General features: G+C 42.7%; 1 protein-coding gene across 1 annotated transcript in view; it reads right to left on the bottom strand.

The window, feature by feature from the left end:
• The window catches only part of TMEM178B (transmembrane protein 178B), a 342,115-nt gene extending 323,512 nt beyond the window's left edge, over positions 1-18,603 (bottom strand). Inside the window, exon 1 of the mRNA XM_069462481.1 lies at positions 18,222-18,603. Within this exon, the coding sequence (XP_069318582.1) occupies positions 18,222-18,603 (382 nt within the window). The remainder of the gene's footprint in view (positions 1-18,221) is intronic.
• Positions 18,604-19,937: the final 1,334 nt, after the last annotated feature.

Below are 19,937 nucleotides of genomic sequence, written 5' to 3'. Positions count from 1 at the left end.
GTTCCTTTTTATAAAACAGAAAGCAAAACCACCATACATAAATAGAATGTAGTAAGGTTCATTCTCCAATCCTGCGTTCTTCAGAGAACTCCCATTAATTACTCAATAATAAGATGCTAAAATGCTATAGAAACTCTCTTCTAAAAAGCTTAAAGCACTTTGCCCAAATTATCCCACAAGCTTATAATGTGAGCAAGATGATTGATAACTTGTGTCAAGAAAGACAGTCTCAGATTTTTACTTCCTGCCTCACCTAAAACACGTGTTGCTTCCATGTTCCTTTCTTTCCACCTTTTTCTCTACCTTCCTTCCTGCTTTGACCCTTTCCAGCAATTGCTCCAATAATTCTATTCTCTCCACTTTTTTCTGCACCATCAGTTTTGCTCCCACCTATGAACCTTTCCATCAACCTACAAATATGCTTTTATTTCTCCAATTTGAAAAGATAATCTTTTTAAGTCTCTCTTGACTTAACTTTCTCAGTCCAGCTGCCATTCCTTTCTTTACATTTACAACAAAACTTTTGGAAACTAAGAAGAGGGGAGGTTAGGAGGGAGGTGAGGGATAAAAATCTACCTGTCAAGTACAATGTACACTATTCTGGTTATGAGTACACTGTAAGCCCTGACTTCAGCATGATATAATTCATCCACATAACAAAAAACACTTGTACCCCCTAAATATTTTAATAAAATAAATCAATTAATTTAATTTTTTTTAAAGTTGTCTACACTCATTGTCTCCGATTCCTCTCCTCTTCCCATCTACTCTTGGACCTACGTTGGTGAAGTTTTTGCCCCACTGAAATCAATGACTTCCACATTGAAAAATCCAAAGTTCAAGTCTCAGGCCTCATTGTACTTGACCCATTCACAGCACTTCATCCTGGTGTCGACTTCCTCCTCATTGACACACTTTCTTCACTTGGCTCCTAGGACAGCACGCTTTCCTAATGCTCCTCTTACTGCCCTGGCTGCTCCTCCCAATCTCATCTGTTGATTCCCCCTCATCTCCCTGAGTTCTAGCAAACTGGTGCTCCTCAGGGCTTAATCCTAGGACATCTTCTCTTCCAGGTTATGCTCTCTCTTTGAGTGGTCTCTCCCAGTCTCATGACTTTACATACCATGAGCTGATGACTCCTCCACTTACATCCTCAGCAAGTCTTCTCCCCTGAAACCAGTCCTATACAGACATCTAACTCTTGATGTCTCCACTTGTGCATCTAAAAGGCATCTCTGAGGTTATCATGTCCTAAATAGGGGATCCCCAAAACAAGACCCTGCAGTTCTATCCAGCATAGTTAATGGCAACTCTGTTCTGTTAGTCCCTGTTGAAACCTTGGTGCTGTCTTTGACTACTCTTTTTCTCATCCACCCTGCATCTGAGCCATTAACCAACCCCGACAGCTCTCCATTCAAGGTACGCCCAAAATCCAATCTTTCCTCCCAGCACTGGAGTTATAGCCCCCACCTTTGTTGGCTATCTCCTTGCTCCTATATGTGCCCCATTGTCATCTATTAACTCAGCTACCCAAGTGCCCCTTGTGAACCATAAATCTGATCATGTCACCCCTCTTCTCAAACCCTGCAATGCCTCCCATCTCACTCCTTCCTATGCCCTTCAGCTCCTACATGGGGTGGCTGTTTACTTCTCTGGCATGATAACCCACCGCAAACCCCCTCACTTGCTCCACCCCATCCATGTTGCCATCCTCATTTTCTACAACATGCCGCCATACTCTGACATCAGAGCCACTGCCTTATTATTCCCTCCACTTGAAACGTTTTCCCCTGAATAGCCCCATAGCTACTTGCTCACATCCTTCAGGTCCTTTAGGTCTTGACTCAAACAAACATCAGCTTGTCAGTGAGGTCTTCCCTGGCCACCACATCTGCAATTTCAGCACACCACCTCACATTTCCTATCCCTCTTGTACGCTTTGTTTTTTCTCCTTAGCGCTAATCTCTATCTAATGTATTACATATTTTACTTATTTATCTTTTATTGCCTATTTTCTCTCACCGGAATAGAAGCTCCATGCATGCAGAGGGTTTTGCCTATTTGGTGAACTACTGCACCCTCAGCCCCTAGTATAAACCTTGACACGTAAGTATTCACCAAATACTTGCTGAGTGAGTAAATATATAACTTACCCAGACATCATGAAGGAGAAGAACAGAGCAGAAATTGTCATTCCACTGGAAAAAGTCACCATCCTCTCCCATATCATATGGACCTCGGACCTCACCTGCACATAAGTACATTCAGCACAGGGAGACTCTGTGTGTCCCCAGCCTTCAAGTCAAGAACCTCAGCCAAGGAGCTTTGTGCTACCTTCTGTAAGTTTCCATCACCCTCCACCTCTAGCTATACCACTTCGTTCAGGGCCTTTCCCAGTTCCTCACTAATACTGTATCTAAGCCCACTCATGTTTCTTAAACATCAGCATTCAGACTACGAGAAGATTTTTTTAATTAATAGGGCAACCAAGAATAACTGTAATTGAGTAATGTTTGAGGCCAAGGGAACTAATCCTGTCATCCTCTATCTGGGAATTCTTTCATTAAAACAAGTTGAATTTCTTTTGACTTCAGCTATAACAGTAGATGTAAGACCTCCTGGAATGTATATTTAGCATGTTAAAGAACTTTATTTTAGGACTCATCACCTTGAGAGAGTCTATTTCTTTCTTCTAAATAATGAGGATCTCAATACTGGGATATCATTATTGTTATTCCTAAATGCACTTCACTACCTGGAGATGATCTATCTTCTGTGAAGAAGCCATTATGGTCTCTGATGCATCTCCCTTTTTAGCAGCTTATTGATCTACAAGTGCCCAGCCAGCCACCACACCACTACAGATATGTGTAATAGAAGCTGAGACAGGCGCACTGCTGGGATAGAAACAGAAATGTCCTTCTTTGAAATGTTAACAACTCTGCTGACCCAAAGAGATGAAATGCCACCTTCAGTTTGGAATAAATCTCTGGGTTCCTATGGGTTTTAAAATAAAATAAACATACATAATAAGACAGTTTTCCAGGGTATGGGTTACCCACCATTTTATGAAACTCATATTACTGTATAACTCATCGATAATTTTTGAAATTATTTTTTACAATTAACGCCAGCTGTTCAAAACACAAGTTTAACTGGAATGCTTACCCAATGGTTACTACTGAATGTACAATCTGAATTTTGACCTGTAGCACTTTATACAACTTGGACAGAAAGTGCTGGAAATCATTTCCCAGTTTAACCTGGCATAGATAACTAATATAAATCCAGGAGTCACAGTAGCACAGAAAATGTTTTCTTGATATGAATCATTTATTCAACCTAGTTTAGAGAGCCATGCAGCTGCATCTATATTTATCTGCTGAAAGCAACAGAATTACCTTACTTATCCAAATTAGATGGCAATGGGCTGTGTCCTTAGATTTATGGCTAAAGCAGAAGTCCTTAAAACCTGACTGTGAGATGACCCAGCCTGAAAAACAGTCGCTGGCATTTCCAAAGAGAATCTGCTTCTCTGTGAGACCCTGAGGAGTGAACCTCTCTCACATGCATTGTTGAAGTGGAACTTGGTGGTCTTCACAAGCAAAGATGTGTTGTCTGGCCAGGACATCGTTCTGTCTCCAGATGCCCCTGTTGGGGATGAATGTTTTCTGTGAGTAATGTTCACAACCACAATGGAGCCAGATGCACCAGACAATCAGAAGCAGATACTTGCCATGTTTTCCCAGCCCACTCCTTTTGAAAGTCATGAAAAGTGAACTGAGAAATGAACCAGAGATGGGGCAATTATAGGAGACACAGCCTGTTTTCCGGTCGCTATCTGACCAAAGTCACTATCAGAGCAGAGACAAGGAGCCTGCCCTAAATAAACAGTTGAGAGGGAGGCACCATGGAGACAACCTAAAGACATTACTGATGATAAACATTGAGAAACTTGGAAACATATCCTGAGGGGATAGTCAGATATGCCAGTAAAAGACCCAGAAGTAAATTTGCAAATTCTGATATCCATGACAGGAACGAGAAATGTGGAGGTAGACTTCTCTGCAGCCAGTGATGCTCTGGGTGGGAGGACCAGGCTGGGAAAGGCATGAAGAGGACAGAAAGTGGACAAGATCATAACGAAGAGGCCTAATCCAGGAAAAATGAAATAGTCTAGACTTTAAATTCTCCTCTTGTGAGTCAGAAATATGGATGCTTTAAGAAAATACAAACCTTAAAAAAGGAAATAAATTGAAGTTTATCACATGCATTACAAAACGAGTCACAGCAGGGTTCCTTTCCATAGTGAGTCCCCCTAGTCCAGGGAACTTATGAGTCTTTTTAAAATGAGATTTCCAGATCTACTACATTAACTGAGATCAACCTTCCTTCATTCAGCAATATATTTATTAATTACTTATTATGGGGCATTGTGAGCAAAGGCTCCAAACAGCTCACCCTGTTTGGACACCCAGGAGTTCTTCACAACTGGAGCAAAGCACGCTGGTGTGGAGAAAAGCATGAAAGAGAATGAAGTGGTGAAATGCGGCAGGGAGGAACAGGGAGGGGGCATGTCGTTGACCTGTGTGCCATGTGCCGTGGTTGGGGGTTTGAACCTTATTCTAACTGGCAGGCCATAGGGAGCCACTGAAGAGTTTTAAGCAAAGTGATAATGTGATTAGAGTTGCATGTAAGAAAAGTCACTCTGAATAGAAAGACTTGACAAGAGATGAAATCAGAGAAGAGTGAAACCAAGCAGAGAGTGCTGCAAGAGTCCAGGTGGTAAGGACCTGATGATGGCAGCAGTATTCGGACAGGACGGGGAGATGGGCATAAAAGCTATTGGGAGGGAAAGTGACTTGTTCACTGCTTAGATGAGTAGGGCAGGAGAGAAGAGAGCCTTGAGGATGACCCTCGAGTTCCTAGCATGGGCACATGGAGAGGCAATGATGTTATTCCCCCAGATGGAGGAAAATGAAAGAGAGATGAGTCTGGGGAAAAAAGATGAAATAGATTCTTTTGGACCCATGGGTGATGGCAGTGGAGATATCCACCAGGCAGGGTGTTTGGATGGAAAGTCTGGGCTAGAGATTCCCAAGGCAACTAGTCATGAGCGTAAAAGAAAATGGCCTTAGACATGGCTGGGACTGATCGAGGAAAAGGTGGAGAGGGGGAAAGTGAAGTGGAATCCTGGAGAACACCCACACAGGCTGAGGACAAGCCAGCAAAGGAGAGGGAATGAGCCAGAGCTAGAAGCAGAGCTGGGAGAGAATGGTGCCTTGGAAGCCAGAGGAGGTGAGGTTTTCAGGAGCAGGGCCTGAAAGTGCACGGAGGGTGCACATGAACACAGGAAGAAAGCCAGGCGAGGAGAGAAACCACAACTAAAAGGAACAAGTGGCCAAGCAAGAGTCACCTTCTGCTTCACTGGTGTTAACATTTAGGAGGGGGTGAGAGAGAGGAGGCTGAAGACACAGAAGCCAGCCTTTTCCAGAGCGGAAGGCCATTCACTAAGGCAGTGTGAGGCGTCTGCCTCCTTGCACAGCACGACAGACAAAGCAGCTCATCCACGTGGGACCGTCAGCGCAGGCCTGTCCCGGGCATCTCTTCCAGCCCTGTGGCTACTGAAACACGAGCACTGAAAAGATTCTGCTTCAGCACCCCTGAAGTCCCTTGGGACTTTCATGATCCCTTAATAGCCTCATGCCAGGTTTGATTTTTTAAAACATTATCAGGTGAAAATGGAACCCTTGCTAAAATTCTCATGGGATTTTTCTGTTCCAGCTCTAGTTTGTATAAACAGAGCAGGTGGGAACACATTACCATAACGCAGGGGCTCCTGGTTGAAACCATCTTCATAATTTTTATTTTTTTTTAATTTTAGCTCATTGGGGGGGTACAAAAGTTCAGGTTATATATATTGCCCATCTCCCCGAGTCTGAGCTTCAAGCGTGTCCATTCCCTAGACACTGCACATCGCACTCATCATGTAGGTATGCACCCATCTCCTCCCCCCACCCCCATTACCCCCCAGTCAGAACTTCAAGCGTGTCCATTCCCCAAGCAGTGCGCATCGCACTCATCAAGTAGGTATACACCCATCCCTTCCCTCCAACCCCCACCTCTGTCCGATACCCAATTGGTGTTATTCCCAAATGTGCACTTAGGTGATGATCAGGGAAACCAGTTTGCTGGTGAGTACATGTGGTGCTTATTTTTCCATTCTTGGGATACTTCACTTGAGTGAATGGGTTCCAACTCTCTCCAGGAGAACCAAAGAGATGCCATATCGCCATTATTTCTTATAGCTGAGTAATATTCCATGGTACACATATACCACATTTTGCTAATCCATTCATGAATTGATGGGCATTTGGGTTGTTTCCACATCTTTACAATTGTGAATTGGAAACAATATGGAGATACCTTAAACAGATTCAAGTAGACCTACCATTCGATCCAGCAATCCCATTATTGGGTATCTACCCAGAAGAACAAAAGTCATTCTATAAGAAAGACACCTGCACCCGAATGTTTATAGCATCTTCATAATTTTTAGAATAAATGATCTATACCTTATTCATCAGTAATAAAACTACTTAAAATTTTACTGACATTCTTTACTCAGTTTCAGAAGTGATATGAAAATTGCTAAAGAAGGAAAGTCTAATTCTGATTTTTTTAATCAATTCTCACCTTTTTCTTCACTAGTTCTCACTGAATTCTGAATGCAATTTAACTGAAGGTTAAATGCCTTCTGAGAAGCTTGTACTTGATCATGGTTTGTCCCACACACTCCATAGTTACTGTCTCAGTGCCCTATCTATTTAAAGTTTAACACATGACCAAGTTAATTGAAGGGATGACTTTAGGTCAACTTTCTGGCCCTTGGAACTCTTGATTTTTCTCCACAAGCAGCAGGAAATTTAAAAAGGAGGAAGTGACTTGTACATTAGTCTCTATCTTGTCAATCAATCATTTTAAAGCCCAATTTCCTTGTCTTGCATCACATCAGAAGTGAATAAAACAAAATTCGATTCTTTCTGCACCCTTCCCCATCAGCTCTTTTCAGTGAAAACTGTTGGTTAGACGTTACCTGACTCCTCTCCTCTAAATGCCTATTGTTACTACTTGCAAAAGTCAGTCACAGACTGCCTCAAAGACAAAGTTTTCTAAGAATTTTCCTTAAATAGCCTGTATCTTGTACACTGAACAATACAGTCTGAATAAAATCTAGCTTTTTTGTCAGAATTGTAACAATCGTCCCTATAGCGTGAGTGTTCACGCATGTGTGTGCCATATTTGCTTCAGATATTTTTGTTTGTTTGTTAAAATAAAATGTCACAGATACTTTTAAAGCCCCCGGCACCCTCCCCAATTCCATTTCTTTCCCTTTTCTTGAGAAAGGTAAACACCATCCTTCATTTTGTCTTTATTAGTTTCACGAATATTTTTACACATACAATGCAAATATGTTTCTGTAAATATCTAATCTTGTTTTACCTGGTTTTGAACTTCATATCAATGGCATCCTATTCTACATTTCATTCTGCACCCTATTTTTTTCACTCAGATTTATGCTTATCCACTTGGAAATATGTGGATCTATTACATTTATTTTAAATATACAGTGATAGTTTCTCTCATATGACTATACCATACTTGATTATGCATTATCTTATTAATGGACATGTAAGGGCTCTTTGTTTATCTATGTTACCATCACAAACAGTGGTGCCACGGACATTCTTGGGTGGGTTTCACATGCTCATGATCAGAAGGGCCAGGCCACAAGTTACGCGTGTCTTCAGCCTCGCGCGAGAGTGTGTAGCTGCTCTCCAATGTCGTGTCAGTTGGCAGGCAGCAGCACACAGCATGGCGCGTCTTTCAGGTAAAAACAACCCTAGCCCAGCCAGGCCTGTGAAATACGCCTGGGGAAATAGAGTTGCATTGCCTAAATGGAATCACTATTATAAAGATGAAGAGAAATTGAGGGCAAAACTGAATGAGAGATACTCTAGAGCAAATAAAGTGTCCACCAGAGTGAGGTTCAGAATATAGAACAGCAGGGCATTTGAAAAAGCAGGAAATGATATAAATGTATGAAGATGACCTAATATAAAGTAAATTGCCTTTTCTTGGCAAAATACTTTGACGCCAAAAAAAATCAATTGAAATAATTCAGATACTGCAGTCTCCCATAAAAGCAGCAAATCTGTCAAACTTCTGTGAATGCCCACAGCAGCTTGTACTCAGACGCAACATCACCTGCAGACGATTCCTAGTGACTTCTGGAAGGACCTTTAAATGTCATCTCTGTGCATACAAATTTGCAAAAATAAACTTTTTTCACCCTTGAATCACCTGTTCGCTGCCTAGTTTATATATATACTTGCTATTTTAAAATATTGTACATAGACATATGGAAATAACTTTCATCGGAAATCAAGCAGGTTGGGGGGGAGAGGATGGGTAAATTCCATACCTAACGGGTACAAAGCACACTATGTGGGGGATGGGCACACTTACAACTTTGACTCAAATAGTGCAAAAGCAATTTACATAACCAAAATGCTTGTACCCCCGTGATATTCTGAAATAAAAAATAAAAATAAATAAATAAATAATGTGCATAGAATATCTCTGCTATGATTTATAAAACTCTGGTAGCAATGGCTGCCTCCTAGGAGAAGGACAGGGAGTCAGGATGAGGGGTGGAAGGCAGACTAGAGAAGTATTACTTAGGCAGAATTAATTAATAATTTTAGAATGAAGCTAATACTTTGTCCTCTCAATCCACAGAAACCTAAAAGCACCTCAGCATCACTTGTAACATTTTCTGCAAAGCATGCCCTAACTGCTCCCAAATGGAGTCTAGTCACCCAGGCCCGCCAGCATGTAAATCTCCCGAAAAACCAACCATGGGACTTGTATTTGTGAGTGACTTACACATTTCCTTCCTTTTTTGCTCTTTGAGGACAGGAACAATGGATTTCACTCAAGATCCTTCACCCCAAGTAATGTGCCTGGCATAGTTAGTGCTTAATAGATACTTTTAGAATAAGTACAGTGAAATGTTCTTTATCATTCAATGAGTTTAAATGACCCAAAGAGTGTATTCATTACTTTTACTTGTTTTATGTAGTGGTGCTATTTAAAAGTTTTGTTTAGAAAAAGGAGAAAACTCTAATGCTCAAAAATGTTTCAATGTAAGCCCTATGAGGGCAGGAATTGTGTCTGTTCTATTAACTTCTGTATCTCAAGCATACTTGGCCTAGTACCTAGCATATTAGTAGGGGCTTAATAAATATGCTGAATGAATAAAGAGGCTTGACTATGAAGTATTCTACACATTGAACAGAACCCTGGTCCTTTGATTAAGTGTAAATTTATTTACGTGTTTTAATTGGTGTAAGACATACACAGCATAAAATTTACCATTTTAACCATTTTTAAAGTTCAGTGGCTTTAGATACATTCACATTGTTGTGCATCTATCACCACTTTTCTCTATTAGGTTTTTAAATTTTTAAGCCCAATCTGCAAATTTGCATTGCAAATCATTAGAAAGAGAAAAAAGTCATTTTTATTACATGATTGTATAATGGTAAGAAATTAGCTCTTCCTGTTTGAAGCTAGCACCCGAGATGATCCCTTTAGAAATCTCTCTCTGTCTTTGTCTCTCCATTCCTTTCTCTGTCTTCCCCTCCCCAGGTTCCCTTTCCCCTCTTTTCATCTTCTTTCAACCACGTACCTCTTATCTACTCTCTATCACCCAAATGTAACTTTCTCATCAAATGTTAGAGTGTGAAAGGGCTTGGAGTTTATAGAATCCACAACCCATTATTTTGTATATGAGGAAACGAAGTCCTATAGAAGAATGTACACATTCTCCCAAAAACAGCAGATGTCCAGTCAAGACTATAAAGTTTCCATCTATTCATCCTCCAAGTCAGTCACTCACTCCCTTCTCTCTGTGTGTATTGTTTTTGGGGTAGTAAGTTATAAAAGTATCTGCATCCGAATAAACAGTTGTGACTCTGACGTCTAACTTCTAGATTGTGTGTGTGTGTGCGTATGAAGGTTCAAACTAACCCAGAGTTTGTTCGGCATTCCGCCTGAAGTCCCAGGATTACCCACGTTAGAGAGGGAGAAAATATCTTTAACTGACAATCCAAAGTGGAATATATGGAATCGATCCTATAATTCATCCTTACCAACCCTACAGTAAAAGAATAAATTAACTGACCTTTCTTGATTTTGTTGACTTAATAAAAAGACCTCACTCCCGCATTCCCTGACCAGCTGATTCCCGATCCAGTTGATGCAGACATGACTTCCTGAGGAAGAGCCTGATCCAACCACATATGGCAACGAACTTGGGAAACTGTGAGCTAGAGAGTAAGCTCCCTTAGGACAAGAACCAACTTGCCTCTTTGTCCTCTCTCCTCGCCTAGCAAAGAGCTGTGCACACAGCAGATGCTCAAAACACATCTCTTGGCTGGGCACGGTGGCTCGAGCCTGCAATCCCAGCACTTTGGGAGGCCAAGGCAGGAGGATCATTTGAGGTCAAGAGTTTGAGACCAGCCTGGGCAATAGCAAGACCCTGTCTCTACAAAGAAAAAAATTAGTGGGACAGGGTGGCATGTGCCTATAGTCCTATCCTCTCAGAAGGCTGAAAAGGGAGGATCGCTTGAGTGCAGGAGTTCAAGGCTACAGTGATCACACCACTGCACTCCAGCCCAGGCAACGGAGCAAGACCCTGTCTCAAAAAAAAACCAACAACAAAAAAAAGCCATACATCTCTTTACCCCATCCATTCATTTGCCCACTGAATCAAGGGAGTGCATGCCATATATAAAAGATTATGGGGGCTCACATGTGTTTGCTTATCTGTCTGTATATCTTAGGTTCAAGATTTTTAATCAATCAACCAACAGTTTTTCAGGACCTACTAAGTACAGAACCCCATATGCATTTTAGAAATTAAATAGTTACAGCTCACACCTGTAATCCTAGCACTTTGGGAGACCGAGGTAGGAGGATCACTTGAGGTCAGGAGTTGAGACCAGCCTGGGCAATAGCGAGACCCCATCTCTACAAAAAAATTTTAAAATTAACTGGGCATAGTGGTTCATGCCTGTAGTCTCAGCTACTTGGAAGGCTGAGGCAAAAGGATAGCTTAAGCCCAGGAGTTTGAGGTTGCAGTGAGCTGTGATGTTGCCACTGCACTCTAGCTCTAGCAACAGAGCAAGACCCTGTAGAAAAGAAAAGAAAAGAAAGGAAAAGAAAAGAAAAGAAAAGAAAAGAAAAGAAAAGACAAGACAAGACAAGACAAGACAAAGAAAAAAAATAGTTTCTGCCTTTCAGGAGCTCAATAAAGAACGCAGACAGAAGCTCAGGCTCTGAGGTGCTCAGCTAATGAAACCACGTGAACTCCAGTGTACATTAGGTTTGCCCTTTCTTTTCCCCACAGCACCCAAAGCCTCCCTATGTCATAAAATTAAAAGTAATGGAACTAAATTCATGCATCACTTAAAGACAGGGATATGTTCTAAGAAATGTGTTGTTAGGTGATTTCAGCAAGCAACATAGAGTGTACTCACACAGATCTAGATGGGCTAGCCTAGTACACACCTGGGCTGCGTGGTAAGGCGAATTGCTCCTACACTCCAAACCCATACAGCAGGTTACTATACTCAATACTGAGGCAGTTGTAACACAATGGTATGTATTTGTGTAGCTAAACATAAAAAAAGGTACAGTAAAAATACAGTACAAAAGCTAAAAAATGATACACCTGTATGTACAGGGCACTTACGATGAACGGAGCTTGCAGGACTGCAAGCTGCTCTGGGTGGGTCAGTGAGTGGTGAGTGAACGTGAAGGCCAAGGACATTACTGGGAACTATTGCAGACTTTATAAACACTGGACACTCAACGTATGCTAAATTTATAAAAAATTGTTTTCTTCAATATATTAACCTTAGCTTACTGTAACTTTTTTACTTTATAAACTTTTAAATTTTTAAACCTTTGACTCTTTTGAAATAACATTTCGCTTAAAACACATAGATAGCTGTACAAAAGTATTTGCTTTCTTTATATCCTTATTCTATAAGCTTTTTCTGTTTCCTATTTTTAAAAAAATTTTGGTATCAGTGTTTTCAAAAGAGTAGGAATAAATAAATAAACTTTTTTTTACTTTTTAAATGTTTTTGTTAAAAACTAAGACACAAACACATACATTATCCTAGGCCTACACAGGGTCAGGATTGTCAATATCACTGTATTCCACCTCCACCTCTGGTCCCACTGGAAGGTCTTCGGGGCAATAACACACATGAAACTGTCATCTCCTATGACAACAATGTCTTCTTCCGGATACCTACTGAAGGACCTGCCTAAAGCTGTTTTACAGTTAAATTTTTTTAATAAGTAGGAGTACACTCTAAAATAATGATAAAAAGCACAGTACAGTAAATACAGAAATCAGTAACACAGTTGTTTACCATCAAGTATTATGTACCATATATAATTATCTGTACTAGACTTTCATACGACTGGCAACATAGTAGGTTTGTTTACACCAGCATCACCACAAACATGGGAGTGATATGTTGTACTACAACATCTATAATGTCACTACAATGGAAATTTTTGCTCCATGGTAATCTTATGGGAACACCATCGTCTATGTGGCTCAGTGCTGACCAGAGGTTGCTATGTGGCACAGGCTATATTTCATTTTTGGCTTACTCGTTATTCTTTGCGCTTCCTAAAGGCAGTCTCTTTATGGCTCACTGACCATGTGCTATATTATACACTGATTAGTTTTTTAGATATTATTTTTATTCCATAGGTATTTATTTATAGTCATCTCTCCTCCCTGGAATGTAAGCTTCTCCATTTTGTTCAACACTGGACCTGATGCCCAGCCCATATGCCCTCAGTAAATATTTGTTGAATGAATGAATGTGTCCTTCATGTCTATAACTTCAGCATCTACCACAGTGAGCACAGTAAATACTCAAAAATTGTATGACAAAATGTGTATGAGTTTTGGTCAGTGGGTCTCCAAACAAGGTGTGTGAACCACCTTAATTTAGAATTAAGATTCTAAAAGTATTACTTACTCTTTATTTTCACTTTGGGAAAAGGATACGTCAGTGTCTTCTCCACCCTGCCCCTGCCCCAACAGATTCTAAGGTGACCACAGAGTGCAGTGGGTGAGTTCCCAAACCTAGAGCCAGAATCCATGTTCTGACATCCTTGTTTCCTAACTGTGAGACTTGGCAAGTGTTTTTACCTTAATGTGCCTCAGTTCCCTCAACCATAGAATGGTAATTAAAAATAATATTAATACCCACTTCACAGGGCCATTACAAACAATCGATTAGCTAATATGTGTACAACTTTTAGAATAATATCTGACATCAAGTTTCACTATTATTATTATTAATCTCTTTCCCACCATGTCAACTATGCAAGTGATTTTTAATGGAGTCAAGGAGAGGGACAGAAGGGAAGATGAGAATTCTGTGAGTCAATGATGGACAATTAATAAAATACAGATTTAGTGTAATTGACCTCCTGCCCGAAACATTCAAAGAACAAAGTTTCTTAAAGTGTAGAATAGTATAGTTAAATTTAAGCCCAAGTTACCATGTCATTGCCCTCATCTGAAACAAAGTATGTCCTATTTTTTTGTAGAGGCCGTATGATCTACGTAGCAAAGTCCAAGAGAACTTTCCCTGATGATGGGAATGTTCACTGTAACCTGCACTGTCCAATACTATAGCCACTAGCCACATGTGGCTATTCAGCATTTGTAATGTGGCAAATGAAAGTAAGAAAATGAATTTTTAATTTTATTTAATTTTGGCTATTTTAAATTTAAAAAGCCACCTGTGGCTTGTGGCTACCCTATGGGGCAGCACAGCTCTAGGGGATGTGATACACAAGCTCCTTAACTTGGTGCCTGACAGTGCTTCATCTCCTCGCCCCAGAAATCAACACCCACAAAGCCAAACTGCCATTTCACACCTCCACGCCTCTGAAGCTGGTCCCTTTGTCTGAGATGCCTCTCCTCCCCATCCACCTCCAAACCTCATCAAAGTCTTGTTCGGATTTCATTTCCTCGGGACAAGTGTCCCCAGCCCCTTCTCACCTTACCTCGTCGTCCCACTGCCACACAGTCTACCATTGCTTCCTCTGTGTTTCTACGAATCTCTTTCTGTTGTCGCTGTCATCATCTCATGTTGTAATTTATTCTCGGTGACACTCACAGACTATGAGAATTTTGAGAACCAGGTGTTATCCATCCCTTCATCCTAATGATGTGTGCCCATCACATAATACATGTGCAATAAATTATTGCTGATCACATTATTAATTTTTAAATATGTGCAATGTTTTATTAAAATTATTTTCACAATATTGACAACCATTCTGTGATTGTGGAAACATTTAGGTCAAAGTCCATTTTAAGGCAAATTTTCAAATAATTAAAATAATAAGTAGAGTTAACTCTCTACTTATTTCAAACCATATCAATATAACATCTCAGTACAAACCAAAGAATATAAATGTTCGCTTAGAGTTCCCTGGCACAAAATCCTACCTATAACTACTCCTCCTAAGGTTCTGAAAGTCTCTTGAATTTCAGAAACTGGTCTTGTCATTGATCTGGCCCCATTGCCTGCAGGGACTTACTAGGGAGACATGGATGAGGTTTAAAAGCAAGAAGATCAGAGAACCTGATTTATGACTCCTCATGGACACAATAAATAGGAATTCGGGGTAATCTACCCTTGCTGCACCCCCTATCCAATCCTACCTCCAGGAAGGAAATAATTAAAATCTTATCTAACATGAAAAGTAATGCCCATGGGTGATGTGTATCTGCTCAGTCACATGTGTTATCCAAAAAAGAATTGTGTGTTTCCCTTATTCCTTGGCAAAGCTTTTGCTCAAGAAATCTTCCTCTTGTATGTTATGTAGCATCAGTTTCCATATTAACCTGGCCTGAAAGCCACATTGGTTCATTTTTTTATCATGATTTTCTAATTAATTTTTTATTTGGATTCCCACACAAGTATTCCTACCATTAGAATAAGCTCTTGATGGATACATTTCTATGAACCTAATTTGCATGAGATATCTCCCAAATACCAAGCATCTAGCAAATGTATTTCATAAATGATTGTCTTTTCTGCTCTCCAGGAACTTACAGTTCAGCAATGCAAACAGATACACAGTGACCAGAAATGCATACTGGTGGGTATAGCATGGCAGCAGGGCATTGAGGAAAATGGATTTCAGAAAGAACATGAATCCCAAGGACTTTCTCTTCAAATCATATATAGATGTGACTTCTATTTTCATATTAATTATGAAGGTCTTTTTTATTTTAAAATGCACAAACCACACTTTCTAGCATAATGAACATCAGTTTAACAAATGACTGGGTTCTTCAGATCATTCAGATAAATCTCTAATTTTCCCATAATATTGATAGATTTTAAACAATCTTTTCTCTGGTTTTCCTTTCCTTTTGCCCAATACATATCTCCCAGAATTTTAATCTAAGAAGATGTTTCAAAAAAGACAAAAGTCAAAGATATCTTTTGAGGCTTCTCAGGAATAATGCAAGATAAATATATTTCCCTAAGATTCCTTAAATTTAAATATAGGAATATCAATTTGTCATTTTTACTTCCTTATAGAATCTGCCCATCTAGGAAGGACACTGATTAAGTCTATAAATTATGTTCTACATATTATTAGTGAATTCTACTAATACAAGATGCACTTATTTCCAAAATGTATCTACTGCTGCTCAGAAAAGGAAGATCTGGTTTTCAAAGATCATGTTTGGGGTTAAAAATAAAGATAGTGACCTTAAGTCTCTCAAGATTTGTAAGGCTGGCATGCCATCTATCTCAATAATACCTAACAAGAATGTCAAATGGACAGAAACAGCCATGGTAAGCGGGTGCTTGCAGCTGACAGTGATTGCTGTATTTTGGGTGATGGGGAACAGCATTTCCATTAGTTCAAGTGAAATACAATGCCCTGCCAACTCTAGGTATCAGTGTATTCAATACCCCTGCTGTGCCATGTCCATTTTCTGTTGCTGCAATTAAAAATTAGTCGATACAAAGTCAAAATGTTGTACATTCTTCCCCTATCCCTTTCCCTGTCACTGTGTTTCCAAGCTTCACTGGAAGAACATGTCACTATGGTAACCAATCCCTCTGGTGCACAGACCAAGTCAACCTTTCTAGTCAGACTGCCAAGCAGAGCACCAGGGAATCAAAGCCCTGAATGGAATCACCAGAAGCCACAAATTCCACCCCCCTTTCTCTAAGTGGGATTAACCAATACCAGACAGAAAGATACCTGTCTTGTTCTAGAAGGCACTAAAGAAAGGAAACTCAAGTATGCCCTTCAGCAAATCCTGCCAGTGTTTGCCAGTCTTATTAACTTGAATTCTCCCTCACATTCAGCTAACTTCCTCCCATTTCAATTTTAAAGAAAGCAGAAAATGATAGATAAAATAACACTTTATAAATCTGAAAATCTGAAAACTGTTATAAAGTGATCCATTGTCAACAACTATTCTACTTCCTCTTGTTTTCCTACTTCTCAAACCCAAGTTGCCCTCTTCTGGAATCCCCTAATATCCTACATCTTTACAAAGTTGTAGAGTTCCAAATGGATCACTCTGCTCTAATAAGAACCTAATCATGAAACAAACAGGATATTTGAATATTAATATACCCATAACTAAATCAGCTAAAATCCCTAGTCATTCTAAAGAAGCTACAAAACAAACTCTAAGATGGATTCTCTCTCTGAAGCTACCTCACCTAAACCTGACCAGGCCACCTAGACCATACCCACTGCTTGTCCTTCTTAAACGATTGACTTTTTTTCAAATCAACAATTTTTTTCTGATTAATTTCAACACAAATTTTATAAATCAAAGATAACATCAGTTCTCACAAATGTTATTTTAAAACATCAGCAAACCTCACAGCATTAAATAAGAAACATTAAGGACCGCTTTATGCCTTGGCCTCAAGGCACTTTGCAGATAACAGCATGGTTGTCACCTTGGCATCAACATTTAATGGTTGAAGAGAATGAAAAGGAGGGAGGACAAGATCCACAAAATCAGCACATCTTCCCAGGATGCAGCTACCATAGAAGAGAACATATTCCTCTTTCTTCAGAGCAATATTAATACACATTCAAACAATATTCTAGTGGGTTGATGAAACAGGATGGTCCCCAAAGTATAAATCATAAAAGATTTACAAATTGCATCAGATAAGCAGAATTTTTTTATTTATGTGATCCTATCAAAATGTCAAATAAATTTTTATCATTAGTTAATGCAGATTGTTTTCTGTTTTGGTACACTTTAAGTATTTTTTTACATAAATCTTCCGAAGATCTTATTTTTTTTGCTATGAAATGCCCACTTTGGTGTTACCCAAAGAACTACTTTTTGCGTGCTTATTAGACCCTGCTAACACTCAGTGCACACAAGTTGCTACTGTCAACCACTTTTTCAAAAGGAGAAATAAAGAATTGTGTGACGATGCCACTTGGTCAACAGGCTTTGAGCCGCTATAGAGCAGGGCCTATGATTTACTCATGTTTATATGACCAATGCCTGCACCATGCCTGGTATAGTATAGCACTCAGCAACCGTTTCTGGTGTGAATAAGGCCTTCTCTGTGAGACGTTCCTCCCAATTTCTCTTGATTGAATCAGTTCAACAAAGATTAAAATTAGGAGCCTATCTACCCTGCCCCCACCCTGCCACACACACACACACACACACACACACACACACATCGCTTTTAAAGGGCTTCCTTTAGGAGCACAAACACCGTTATAGATTCCCCTCCTTCTTAGACGCTGATGAAGGGCTGTCCTGGATAAAAACCCGAGACCATGCGATTCCACTCGAATCCTGACAGACAAGCGCAAGGCAAGAGGCAGGAGAGTTAAGCCTCCACCATGCTTCAATATCAGCTATTGGGAGGCAAGTTCTGGCCACTTCGAGGCTTAGCCAGGCCTGGATAACTGGACCGCTCGGAACCAGGAGATCTGACAGCCCGTGGCCAGGGGAAGAGAGGCGAGGGGCCGCGGGGCCTAGAGCCGCCGGGCTCTCCGCAGCGCCACGCCTCGCTCCTGGCGCTTACCTTTCCGAATGAGTGCGGCGATCTCGGGGTCGAAGCCCTGCCGGTGGCACTTCCTCCAGAGACCCATGTTGGTGGAGTTGTACTGCCGGCTGCACTCGTCCGCAGGGCTCATGGCGAACAGCTGCCGGCGATTCCGGGCCCGGAGGAGTTTGCCCTCCCAGCGGTCCAGGCGCGAGCGGCTCGCCCGGAGCGGCAAGTTGTTGTTATTGTTGTAAATGAAGCCAGGGTCGACCCGGCGGGTGTTGAAGGCCTTGCACCTGTCCCTGTGCTTCCTGGCGTCCGTCTCGTACCAGTGGTCCGAGCAGATGGCCACGGCCAGCATGCCGAGGGCGCAGAGCGCTAGCGAGAGGCCCGTGTAGAGCAGTAACCTTCCGGCAGCCATGCCTCCGCTTGGCGGCTACACCATGGGCATGATCCGCCGCAGCCTCGCCTTCCCTCGGCGCGCCCGGAACAAAGCGGCAGGCGGCCGAGCTGGGGGTGGGGAGGGGGGACACGAGAGGGACTCGCGCGGCTGCGCCCCCACGGCCCCTGCCTACCGGTGCGCCGCCCGGGGATGCGGGGATGGGGGCAGGCAGCCTAAAAAGTTCTGATCCGGAGAGGCTCCCGCGGGCTCCTGGGCATCCTCTGGGGCAGGTGCAGCCGCCAGCGGCGGGCGAGCCCAACAGGGCCGCCTCCCGCCTCCTCCCCGCCTCGCAGGAAGCGACTGCTCCGAACCCGCCGCCTCGGCGCGCAGCCCGGCTTGGGCGCCGCTGCCCTCGGGCCGGAAACTAAATGCCAAATGTTCTTGACTGCGGTGGGGCTCGCTGGGGCTTCTTTGTGCAGAGTGGTGACAGGGCCGACTCGCCTGGCTTTCTGGGGGAGACCGGGGGTGAGTAGTCGGGAGGAGCTGCTGGACAGCAGGATGCGGCCGGCCGGCAAAAGAAGCCTCCAGGTGCCAGGGCCAGCTGCCCTGAGTCTTGCCTGGGTCTCCCGCTCAGGGACTCTCCCCCTTCCGATCTGCAATCGAAGACCCGGGGCGCGTGCCCAGAAATGTTCTTCTTTTCTGGGCCGGGTCTTTTAAAAATCTCCGTCCTCTGCTCACCAGCAGGTCCCTTGCTCCTTCTGGCCCGCGTGCTGCGCTCAGAGGTGGACTCCCCGCGGACGCACTGTTTCCACCGACCTTTCCCCGCGAGCTCCCTGGTCGCCTGCCTCTGGCCTCGCCATTCAGGAGGCCCCTCGGGCCGACGGCGCGGTTACCCTGGCGGCGTTACGGGACGAGTCCTGGCCCAGGGTTTGCAGAGACTGGGCGGCACCTGGCGGGCGCGAGGGGCGGGCTGCGCCGAGAAAGGGCGCACCGGGAAGCGCGCACGGCGCAGGGCGCTCGAAGCTCCGCACGCGGCGCTTTCAACACCATGGACAGGTCGCGCCGTCGCGGTGCGAGGCCGGCCCTGCAGCCAGCCCCCTGGGCGTCATGCCTCTCTCCCCAGCGCCGTCTTCTGCCCGGAGTGTCCACCCGGCCGCCTCCAGACCTGCCTCTCCCGCGACGCCTCCGCCTCACTTCATCTGGCTCCGGCTAGCCCCGGGAGCCTGCTGCCCAGGTGCAAAGAAAATGCTGCAGGCACCGAGTAAAACCCCGGCCCCGGCCCCTCGAAACAATCCGCCCCCTTCTCTCGCCACCTGAGTCCCTGGCACTCTGGCACCCCGTCTGCTCTGCCTAGCTGGGCTCAGCCGCTTTCA

Source organism: Eulemur rufifrons, chromosome 29 (assembly GCF_041146395.1).
Source record: "Eulemur rufifrons isolate Redbay chromosome 29, OSU_ERuf_1, whole genome shotgun sequence".
Classification (NCBI taxonomy): Eukaryota; Metazoa; Chordata; class Mammalia; order Primates; family Lemuridae; genus Eulemur; species Eulemur rufifrons.
The sequence above is the reverse complement of the archived record's forward strand: the minus strand, read 5'-3'. Positions and strand labels throughout refer to the sequence as shown.